We start from the raw sequence: 12,230 nt of genomic DNA on the forward strand, positions 1-12,230 counted from the left end.
GTCCCTATATTTTGTCCTCAATATTATCAACTTATATAAAAAATTATTAAACTTGACCACATCACCTTTTTTGAGAATGGTAACTTTTTCTTCTATTTATCCACAGGTATACTACATCAAAGTAGCCTCCCTTCCAAAAGTATTACAAACTAGACTGACTCCATCTGTGCTTTTTGTCACAAATAGTCTAAAACATCAAAAAGTTTTTCTGCCTGTACTAAGACTTTCTGTTTACACAAAAAATAATAAAGAGCTATACAATTCATCTTGAAATTCTGCAAATTGTTCTTCTTGCCCTCAAAACATCTTTTATTCCTTTCTTTCCACACTGTCCACCATATACAAGCTGAGACAATCCTCCATCTCTCCTCCTTAATTGTAGTATTGCCAATATTGATCCAACAATTTAGGAGTTGTACTATGTTTCTTGGTTTCACCCAAGTGATCTTCCTAAGGTTGCTGAATATTCTCCATAATTGATTTGTCCATTTGCAATGCAAAAAGAGATGGTTGACTGTCTCTGCCTGTTCCTCACACAAATAGCATCTTGAGCATAGTTGGAACTTCCTCTTCTTTATATTTTCTTGTGTCAGCACTACTTCCTTTGCTAGTAACCATGTGAAACAGTTTACCTTGTATGGGATTTTAGGTCTCCATATCATCTTCCATGGCCAGAGCTCCATCCTATCATTTGAACTTCAGTGATTAAGATCTTTGTAAGCTGATTTGACACTGAAAACCCCTTTGCTGCCAATCTTCCACACAACCTTGTCTTCTTCCCTAGTCAGATTACTAAATTGTGCCATTGTATCATGGAAGGCCACTATGTTCCCCATCTTCCAATCATTTAGATTCCTCCTAAGATGTAAGTTCCACCCCTGTCCTGTCCACATTTCAGCCACAGTTGCATTTTGTTGGAAGCTTAGTGTATATAAGTCTGGGAATAATTGTTTCAGGGTTCTTTGGGCTATCCATCTGTCCTCCCAAAATGACACCTTCATTCTATTACCCACCTGGAATCTGATTCTAGAAAGAAACAAAGGCCAAAGATTTCTTATTGATCTCCAGATACCACATCCATTATGGTGTAGTTACTATCTTTGTCATCCACCTATTCTCCATTTCATATTTTGCCCTGATCACCTCTCTCCATAGCATATTCTCTCCTGTCATAAACTTCCAAAGCCATTTTAACATTAGGCTTTTGTTTTGTTTCTTCATGTTCCTGATCCCCAGTCCCCCCTCTTTCTTATTTTTTATGACCTCTTCCCACTTGACTAGATCAAACTTCTTTTTATCTTGATTTCCCTGCCAAAAAAAATTTCTTCTCAAAGCATCTATCCTCTGTATGACCTTGTTTGATGCTGGGAACACAGATTCTTCCCCCAATTGATATGTAATCCAGAGACTGCTTCAAAGATGATGAATATTACTCTTAGGATCAACATTTGCTCTGTCATTGCTTCACAAAAAATAAGGGTATCATCTGCATATTGCAGATGTGTAATCTCCAAGCCATTTTGTGCACTGCTGTCCACCCTAAAGCCCCTTACCCAACCCTTCCTCTTTGCTGTGTGAATTAGGTTACTCAAACCTTCCATGGCTAAGATGAATAAAAAGGGTGACAGGGGGTCACCTTGTCTCAGTCCCTTTTGGGATGAAAAGAAACCACTTGGAGTTCTATTAACTAAAATAGAAAACTTGACTGTGCTTATGCAGAATTTCACCCATCTAATCCATTTGGCTCCAAAACCCATCCTTTGCATCATAAGTAGTAAGAAATTCCAGTTTAAATGATCATAGGCCTTCTGTATATCAAGCTTGCATAGAATTCCAGGGCACTTGCTTCTCTGTCTAGACTCAACACATTCATTTGCAATCAACACTGCATCCATTATTTGTCTACCTTTTATGAATGCCATTTGTTGGCTGTCTACAAGCTTGTGTAGCACCTTCTTTAACCTTTCTGCCAGCAGTTTAGCAATGATCTTGTAAACTCCACCTATTAGACTAATAGGTCTAAAATCTGTCAGTTCCTCAGCTCCCACTTTCTCAGGAATTAAAGCCACAAAGGTGGCATTAATACTCTTCTCAAACCTCTCTGCCTTATGAAACTGCTGCACTGTAGCCACCAGATCAGGTTTAATGATGTCCCAACATTGGCTGAAGAAAGCCATGGAGTAACCATCTGGCCCTGGTGCTTTGTCCCCTACACATGCTTTTATGCTCTCTAGAATTTCCTGCTGCTCAAAAGGTGCCAAGAGTAATTTGTTTTCTTCTTCATGAATCATAGGATAGTTTCTCATCTCTAGGTAGGGTCTCCATTGTTCTGGCTCATAGTATAGTTCCTCATAATAAGTTACTATCTCCTTCTATATCTCCTCTGGTTCAGTCAAACTTTCTCCCCTCACTTTCAGCTTTGAGATTGTATTCATTCTCATGTGTGCATTTGCAGTTCTGTGGAAGAAATTAGTGTTTCTATCCCCCTGCTCTAGCCACACTGCCCTAGATCTTTGCCTCCAAGCTATTTCCTCCCTTTTAGCTATGTCTTCAAACTCACTGATTAATGCTGTTTTAGAGGTTATCTCTTCTGGCCTCAGGAGTCTGTTTTCCTGTATCTCCTCTAATTCAGCTAGCTGTTTCAAGACATTTTGTTTGTGTTCCCAAGTTCCCTTGTGCAGTTTTGCTCCATTCTTTCAGCTTTTCTTTTAGTGCTTTGAGCTTTGCAACCAAGACATAGTCAGGTTTCCCTATGAAACTGAAGGAGTTCCACCATCCTTTAATTTTGTCATTGAAACCCTCTATGTCCAACCACCAGTTCTCAAATTTAAAGGATGACTTTGTGTTTTCCCAAGCACCGCATTGTAACATTATGGAAGAGTGATCTGATGTCACTCTGTGAAGTATGTGCTGCATTATATTTCTAAAATTTGCTTCCCACTCTTCCAAGAACAAAATTCTGTCTAGTCTGGCTGCTGTTGTATGCCTGTCTCCTTTCTTCCAGGTGTATTTCCCCCCAGATAATTCAGGATCAACTAACTCCATGTCTTCTATGAAATCTGAGAAATTTGTCATTCCTTTGTTGATTCTGTTGCAATTTTTCTTCTCCGATGGGTACCTCACAGTGTTGAAATCCCCACATAGGACCCAAGGTCCTGCAATCAACCCCCTGGCAGCACCAATTTCCCACCAAGTCTCTTCCCTTTCCACTCTATCATTTGGAGCATAGACACCTGTGAGGTGCCAGCTACAGGTGACATAGTACATCCCTACACTGCTAATTTCTCCTTCCCACTCCCTTTTGTCCCACATAATAACGATGCTTCCCCTGGTTCCACTGGCTTCTAACTGTGCATAATTCACCCATTTATTCCCCCATACTTCCTTCACAATATTTTCAATTTCCCCTTCCACCTTTGTTTCTTGGAAACAGACTACATCTGCCTTCCAGTTCTTCATAATATTTGATCACTTCCCTCTTTCTAGCACAGTTCATCCCCCTATATTCCATGACACTATGTTTAGCTTCATTATTGTTCTATTGCTAGGTATCCCCCTCTACTTCTAGTGCCAAAGCTCATGAACTTTGTATCCAGTTCCAGGTTTTTCAATTCGTTTGCTCCTTTCTTTTTGTTTGTTGTGACTTCTCCCTTGCCCCCCTTGTTCCCTTGCTTGTTATTATCAATTTTCGTAAAGAGCTCCTCTGCTTTCTCCTCACATCCTCTAAAATCTACCCCAAATTCAGTGCTCAATTTGAGTATGTGTTGCTTAATCCAAAGTGGAGGACTTTTTGAATTAAAATTGTCTTCTAATGGAAATGAATCATCAGCGGTACATCATTCTCTGTGTTCTCCGTATTGCTATCATTCTGCCCATTCAGTTGTGATACGGCCATTATTTGTTTTCCCATGTTTGTAGCTTTCGCTACGGTGACTGTGTTCTCCCCCTCCTCCTGTATTGGCTCCTCTTGTTCGCGAGGCATGAAATTTTTCTCCTCCACCTCCAGGTTGTCCAGATTTTTGAATCTATTCTGCGTCTTTGTTTGAGAAAGATTTGCCATTATTTCAACACTTACTAAGTCTAGTCTTTGGGATTCTTGACTGCTTTCTTTTTGTTTAAACCTTGTTTGGCCTAAAGCTTTTTTTGGGCCCTGATTTCTTCTCTCGCTTATTTGGCCTGCTACTGCATGAAGTTGCCCTTTCCCTTTCCAGCTGCGGTCACGTGCCTGGTCACGTGACTCCCAATTCAAAATTTCTCCAGCTGTCAATGCGTGCCCACGTGCTGTGGTGTATAAACTGTTGGTTTCTCCATCGTACTAGATCTTGAAACTTCTTTACCCAGCGGTTCTCTGTCTTCATTCTCTCTCCTTGTCTCCACTTTTCTGACGGTCACCGGTGCCTCGCACCAGATCGGAACTTTGTAGGCGTAGCCGTCGCTGGAAATCTTCACCTCCCTCGGAACCTTTTCCCCGTCATCCTTCACTTTTATACGAGTCTAGTGAAGGTGATTTTTGAGCTTTGTTTCTTCCTCTGTTTCGATAAATCCACCGCATTGGTCGCCGATTTGTTTGAAGATACTCGATGACCATAAGCTCGAAGGTAATCCCATGACTCTTATCCAGACCCAATCTCTTTTTACTTCATCTGGCCAGCATCCAGTGGTTGGCTTCCACCAGTACAAGCTTAGGTTCATCTTCTTCCATACCCATACCCCCGACATGACATGTTCTGCTGCTACTCTTGATGGGAGTTCAAACAGAAATTGGCCGTCATTCATGGCAAAAACATTGACTCCTATTGCTGACTTCCAAGTGTTGCAGGCACATCTTCTTACGTTGTTTAAAGCTGGGGTCTGTGAAGTGTCCTGGAATCTTCCAACGATGCATCTATTGAGAAGATCTGTTTCTGCCAGCGGTGCTCCGCTTGTGACTTCTATGTGAGCCTCCTTCACATGTAACTTCGCTCTCTTCATGGAATCCGTCATCCACCTGCTGCTTTGGACTGCCTCCCTATAAGATGTGTTCGATTGTTTGCCCATGTTAACTTGGGGTTTTGGTTGCAAGTTGGGTTCATAGATGAACTTGGCTATTTTGTGGACGATATTACTCCATCCCCCCATGTATGAAGCTTCCGGTGTAATAATTATAGACTTGTTCTGACCTTGGATAGCAATAAAACTGACAAATCTGCCATTCTCGTTGTATTTAAGAGAGCAGTAAAACTCTGCAAAGTGTTCCTTGAGCTTCCATCTCCTAAAAACTTTCCCTTGTACCTTGGACGCCTCAATAAATATTGATACCAACCACCGCAAAACTTTAATGCTAATCTTCACCCTTCTCACTAAGTTTCTGCTACTCTCAGTCCATTCGTACCACGAATCTGTACCATCTTTACATCTAGTGATTTCGTATGATTTAAACCTTGCATTGTAGTAAATGCTGTTGACCCCTGATGATGTGATTCCTGCCATATGTGCCGGAGAATAAGTCCCCAAATCGATTTTAGTTCAGACTAGGCTGTCTTCGAAAATCGTGCCTGGGAGCATTTTCTCTCTCTTGTCTTTCCTTTTTCCTGATGACCACATCACTTGCATTTTTATTTACATATAAATAGTGAAAATAGAAAAAAAAATTAACACAATAACAAAATGATTGAATAAATAATGAAGAAGGAATATTAATTTTCTTTTAAGACTCATTCTGCTTATACATAGAATTTAACACCATCAACAACTACATCCAAATGTTGCCCTTTTGGTTTTATACTCAATTTTATTGCCATTTTGGCTCCGGACTCTGTGATGGAGCCAAGACGCAAATAAGGATAGTGGGAGGAGACTCGGAACACTTCTTGGTTATGCTTATGAAAATGTTCCTAGGAGGCTTCGTGGTGGCGTTTGGAGTCTAAAGGTATACCAATATCTTACATTAGGGTAACTAAGGACATGTTTGATGGAGCCAAGACACGAATTGAGATAGTGGGAGGAGACTCGGATCACTTCCTAGTCATGATGGGGTTGCACTAGGGATTGACCCTCAACACATTTCTATTTGCTAGATGCACTGACGTGGCATATCCAAGGAGAGGTGCCATGGTGTATGCTCTTTGCAGATGACATAGTGTTGATTGACGAGACATGCGACGAAGTTAACGATAAGTTAGAGGTTGAGAGACAGACCTTGGATACGTACAACATATGTTAGGGCAACTAAGGACATGTATGATGGAGCCAAGATGCAAATGAAGATAGTAGGAGGAGACTCAGATCACTTCCTAGTCATGATGGGGTTGCACTAAGGATTGACCCTTAACCCATTTCTATTTGCTGGATGCACTGATGTGGCATATCCAAGGAGAGGTGCCATGGTGACATAGTGTTGATTGACTAGACACACCATCAAGTTAACGATACATTAGAGGTTTAGAGACGGACCTTATAGTCTAAAGTATTCAAGTTGAGTAGGACTAAGACAAAATATTTGAAGTGCAAGTTTAGTGACGTAACTCACGTGGTAGATTTGGAAGTAAGGATTGAAACACAAGCCATTCCCAAGAATAAGAAAGGAAATTTCAAGTATTTGGCGTCACTAATCCAAGGAAATGATTGACAATTATGTTAAGCGTCGTATTGGAGCAGGGTGGATGAAATGGAAGCTCACAAAAGATTCCTTTCATTCTCACAGGGGTCTTAGGCAAGGGGACCCCATGTCACCTTTCTTATTCTTGCTAGCTATGGAAGGTCTAAATCACATAGGTAGGATAGCAAATGCAAATAGATGGGTGAAAGGTTTAAGTGCTCAGTCAGGAAGAGGGAAGATCTTGAAGTATCTCATCTGTTATATGCAGATGATGCCTTAATTTTCTGTGAAGCAGAGTCAAGTCAGATCAGATCAGACATCTAAGAGCCATCCTAACTATTTTTGAAGGAATCTCAGGTCTTCATGTAAACTGGTTGAAAAGCCACATCTTCCCTATCAACCAGGTTGGGAATTTGCAAAAGTTGGCTGCTATTTTGGGTTGTCAAGTGGACTCCTTACCAACTAAATATTTGGGGTTGCCATTAGGGGCCAAAAATAAAGAATTGGAAGTGTGGAGTGGGGTGATGGAAAAGTGTGAGAAAAAATTGTCCATGTGGAAAAGTCAATATCTATCATTAGGGGGTAGATTGACTCTCATCAAGTTAGTACTGGATGGCCTCCCAACATATATGATGAGCCTTTTCCCTATACCAAAGAGCATTGAGAAATATTTTTAACAGGGTGAGGAGGTCCTTTCTATGGCAAGGAAACAAGGAGAAGAGAGGTTACAATCTGGTAAAAATGGGATGTATTGACCCTCAACAATCAGCAAGGGGGGCTTAGTTTGAAGAACCTCAGAAAGCAGAACATTTCTCTTTTTACAAAAATGGCTCTGGAGGTTCTGCTTAGAAGAGGGAGCCATCTGGAGAAGATTTATAGCAGGGAAATATGGTTTACTTACTTAATGGACAACTGAGGAAGTTGTGGGCACCATTGGGTGTAGTGTCTGGAAAACCATAAGAAGACTGGCCCCAGTTCAACAATAGCATCTCAATCACTGTGGGTAATGGTTTAAAAAATCACTTTTTTCATGAGGTGTGGATTGGAGAAGGTAGTCTTAGAAACTCTTTTCCACACCTATATACCTTAAGTCTTCAGAGGAATGCGAAGGTATCCCAAGTTTGGAGCCAACATGGTTGGGAGCTCTTATTTAGAAGAGCATTAAATGACTTGGGAATTGGAGAAGTTGCCAATTTATTGGAAGTTCTAAACTCACATCTAGCTCTATCTGTGAGACATGACAAACCTAGATGTAAACTAGGTGTTCACAGTGATATCATGTTATTGGAATCTTAACACACTACATATAGAGCTAGACAGATGGCTTGTTTTACTTGGTTGGTATGTAGAAAGGCATGCCTAACTCATGAGGCTTTACGGAAAAGGGGTTGGCAGATTTGCTCAAGATGTGTCATGTGCGAGCAGGAACAGGAAATCAATGATCATCTATTCCTTCACTGAAAGGAAACTCTGAGCCTATGGAACATGTTTGTTTTGTTTGTTAGGTGTTAAGTGGGTGATACCTAACACGACAATGGAACTCCTAAGCAGTTGGAAAGGTATTGGCAACAGAGGAAGAAAAGAATTCTGGTGAAGAACTATCCCAACATGCATATGGTGGACTCTTTGAAAAGAAAGGAACTCTAGGTGCTTTGATGGACAAAAAACTAACTTACAGAAAATTAGAATGAATTGTATAGGCCTTTTGTTTTTTTGGTGTAAATAAAATCTGATAGGGGAGATACTAGAATTAGTTGATTTTATAGGAAACTTGTAAAGAATACCCTATGTGGGATGTAAGTTTCCAATTCATCATTTTTTGGATGATGAATCTTTTGGTGTGAATACAATGCTACCCTTTCTCAAAAAAATGGAAGCTCACATCCAATGTCTGTGTGATAAAGAATGTGCCACCAAGCCTTAAAAGTATGTATTTATAAAGTGGTGGTTAGACCTGCTATGTTGTATGAGGCGGAGTGTTGGTCGATCAGGAACTTGCATGTTTAGAAGATGAGAGTTGTGGAAATGAGGATGTTGAGATGGATCGGGCATACTAGGATCAAAAACGAAGATACCAGAGACAAGGTGTAAGTGGCCTTCGTGGTTGGCAAGATAAGGGACGCGATGCTGAGATGGTTCAGACATATGAAGAGAAGTTGCACAGATTCCCCAATGAGAAGGTTTGAGAGGTTGGCTATAGTGGATTCAAAGGAGAGGTAGAGGTAAAGGTAGACTGAAGAAGTCTTGGAGACAGAAATGACTCACCTGCAACTTACCGAGGAGGTCGAGGATTAGGTTAGAAGGTTAGTAGGTCGAGCGTTGTCTAGTTTCATTTTTAATATTGTTATCATTGCTCTATTATTATCTTATCCTTCCATTTTAGTATTACTTGATGTTTCATTTGCTTCGGTTATCGTATTTCATTTGGCATGCTACTGTTCTCTTGTTCATTGTTTCAGCATGACTTCTTCGCTACTGTACTTGCTTTGCATACTTGTTTTTTGTATGCTTTACTTGAGTCGAGGGTCTATCGGAAACATCTCTACCTTCACAAGGTTGGGGTAAGGTTGCATACACACCACTTGCGGGATTACACTTGTGTTGTTGCTGATTCTTGGATGCCAATCCACCTATTCTTAGACTTGAATTTTTGTCCATAAAATAATTATAGCACCTAGGCAATTCATATCCTTTAGCTTCTGTTTTTACACTTGGAAGTCCAGTGACCTTGTTTTGCAACTCTTTAGCTTGAGATCTTGGTAATGGCCTTCTTGGAGATTTCAAAATGTCATCCTTGTGCTTGAATAGAGTTGAGCTTCCTAGGTTGCTATCATTATCAACTGCAAAAATTCTCATGAGGTGAGAATGCCCAAAATCATGTAATAACAAGACAACGCTCCTTTCCCTCGACTGATGTAGGACACTTAACAAAAGCATTGTTTCCCAACTATGATGGTGAGAACTTTAATAATAATTTACACATACTGTCTATATCCAGGGACTGTCCTGAGAACTGCAGAGAAGCTGTGGCATCGTTGATGTTTGCTGCAGCAAGATTCTCCGATTTGCCAGAATTACGAGAGCTAAGGGATTTATTTCAGGAGAGATACGGGAACTCTTTAGAATGTTTTGTTAACCAGAAGGTGATTTGCTTATTATATTATGTCCTTAACATCTTCTCTTTTCATCTCTCTTTTATATCTGACTTCCTTCAGTGCTATTAGTTTGTCGAGATATTATCTTCAAGGCCCCCTGCAGTGGAGAAGAGAATTCAGCTGCTGCAAGATATAGCGGTAGAATTTTCCATAAGGTGGGACTCCATGGGATTTAAAAAGAGGATGGCATTTGCACAGGTACATAATTTTAGTTTAAAACTGAAATTTTCTTTGGCTGCTGAAAGGTGTAAATGTTGCTAGTGTTTGCCTCCAAATGAATGGTCATCCTTCATCTCGGGTAAATATCATAATTTGTACTTCTTTCAACTGTCTGGGGAAAAGAAACATAACTTTACCTAAAATATTAGATTAAAGTGAAGTTTGACCGTTGTCTACGGCTTAATTATTGTAGGCTCATCCAAGCAGGAGTGGACTTTCACATGCTTCTGCTGGCAACCACATTCTACCAAATGGCAAGGATGGTGGTTTAAAAGCTGATAAACTTGACATTGTACTTGGTGAAAGGCACAAGGGATTGAATGATCAACACAATATACAGAATGGCAGAGAGGGTGTTGTCTTGAAAAAAGAGCAGCAGGATCTTCATTCCTCTGAAGGAAAAGAATCAAATAAGGATAGAAATAAACATCATACAAAGCAGGAAGCAAGCTATTCAATGGGGCGAAAACATGATATCTTGTTTGACAAGGAGGAGGAACAGACAAGGATAAGAAACAAAGCAGTCCTGGAGAAAGATGATAATTCAATAAGGATAGCAAAATCAGGCAGCTCATCACATGGAGAGAGGCTAGAAGGTTTTGATAATAAATTCACTAGACACAATGAAAATCATGGTCAAATTCTCACAGGAAGAGCACAGGGCACTCTATCTTGTGCAAGATCAGAGACTGTTCCTAGTAGGGGACTCCCTTTCAGAAATGAAGATGTCACTTCTGCTTGGGACACAGCCATTGAAAAGAATACTGTTAACTCAACAAAAATGGTTCAGCAGGACGTTGGAAATAGGTTAATGACATCCTATGCCAACTTTGCTCTCCCTCCACCATACAGTAAGTCCAAAGAGAAAGCCATCCCTCCTCCTTATGTAAAGCCAAACGATAGCAAGGAAAGAGGCCTTAAAGGTTCTAAGCAGTCTGCTTCTGAATTTGATGGCCATTTCAGAAGTTCCTCTCCATCCAATAGAGTTGAAACAATTAAGATCACTAAAGAATCAGACCTTTCTGATCATGTGGCTCAAACTAATAAACCCACTAGAACAAATAGTCATGGTCATGATAAAGAATTCTCTCACAAGGATGTGATTTTACCCAAACCAAGATCTGTTAGGAGAAAGCACCATAAATCAGCTACAAATAATCACGGTGAAGTGGACAAGTCTGAAGATGCCAGAGCAGCCAAGAGAAGTTCAAGTAGCCGGCGAAGGGAACATTCAAGGAAAGGCTTGCAGATTTTGTTTGAGGCTGAACGCCATAGAAAAGATGAAGAGGAAAGAATGATAGATAAACTATTGCTGCATTACAGTAAAAGACCATCAAAGTGTGATGTGAGAAAAAAGCCACAAGCTCTGGCAACTCCTGATACTGGTGAATTCTCAAATAATCAAACCAATGGAGATCAGGATAAAATGGAATCAGATATGGTTCTTTTCCCCAAAAGATCTATTTCCCTCCCACATGAGCAGGCTTCTCCATCGAAGGCAACACCTATATTTGCTCGTGCCAATTCATTTCAGCCAGACAACCAGGCATGTCATGTGCATCCCAAACTACCAGATTATGATGATTTGAGTGCCCGATTTGCTTCTCTAAGAGGCTGATAAATTTTATAATAGGTTAAACTTGACGAGTGTTTGCTCCAGTGTGTGTTACCTCTTCACATTCATTTACACATGCTGATTCTTGCCCTAAGCTGTTTACTGACTGGAACCTGTAACCTTTATTACTTGACAACCTGTACCCAAACATATTCAGCATGAAGTTCTCTCATAGGCATAGGTTTTTAAATACTGCATGTAGGAGCCTAGGAGGCATATGGCTCCGTAATATGAAATGTTTTTCATGAGGTGAGTAGGGGTGGCAATTGTGCGGGTTGGGTTAACTTTGGGCGGGTCAAAATGGTCAAAGATAATAAACGGGTCAAGACCCAATCTGACCCAAATTTGTTTGGGCCAAAAAGGGTTGGGTCAAAATGGTCAAAGATAATAAATGGGTCATAACCCAATCCATCCAACTTTTACCAAGTTTTAATAGCATTATTTGTTATTTTATAAGCTTTTAGTATCTATAAATTTTTCTCATATAAAATCAAAACAAAGTTTTTAAAAATATTTGGACAAGATTTCTCAAAAATAAATTTGGATTACATATCAATCCAATTTTTAATGGGTTGAAATGGATTCCGCTAACAAATGAGTGGGTTAATAACATATCCAAACCTGAATGGATTTGGGCGGATTGGGCAGGTTGAGTTTGATTTTG

The 12,230-nt window shown here is 40.2% G+C and overlaps 1 protein-coding gene across 1 annotated transcript in view; it reads left to right on the plus strand.

The window, feature by feature from the left end:
* Nucleotides 1-11,819, plus strand: part of LOC102595108 (uncharacterized) — a 29,902-nt gene extending 18,083 nt beyond the window's left edge. Inside the window, exons 4-6 of the mRNA XM_006347802.2 lie at nucleotides 9,576-9,720; nucleotides 9,802-9,930; nucleotides 10,145-11,819. Coding sequence (XP_006347864.1) covers nucleotides 9,576-9,720; nucleotides 9,802-9,930; nucleotides 10,145-11,569 — 1,699 coding nt within the window. The 3' untranslated portion in view covers nucleotides 11,570-11,819. The remainder of the gene's footprint in view (nucleotides 1-9,575; nucleotides 9,721-9,801; nucleotides 9,931-10,144) is intronic.
* Nucleotides 11,820-12,230: the final 411 nt, after the last annotated feature.

The sequence above is a fragment of the Solanum tuberosum genome, unplaced genomic scaffold (genome assembly GCF_000226075.1).
Source record: "Solanum tuberosum cultivar DM 1-3 516 R44 unplaced genomic scaffold, SolTub_3.0 scf00094, whole genome shotgun sequence".
Taxonomy (NCBI): domain Eukaryota; kingdom Viridiplantae; phylum Streptophyta; class Magnoliopsida; order Solanales; family Solanaceae; genus Solanum; species Solanum tuberosum.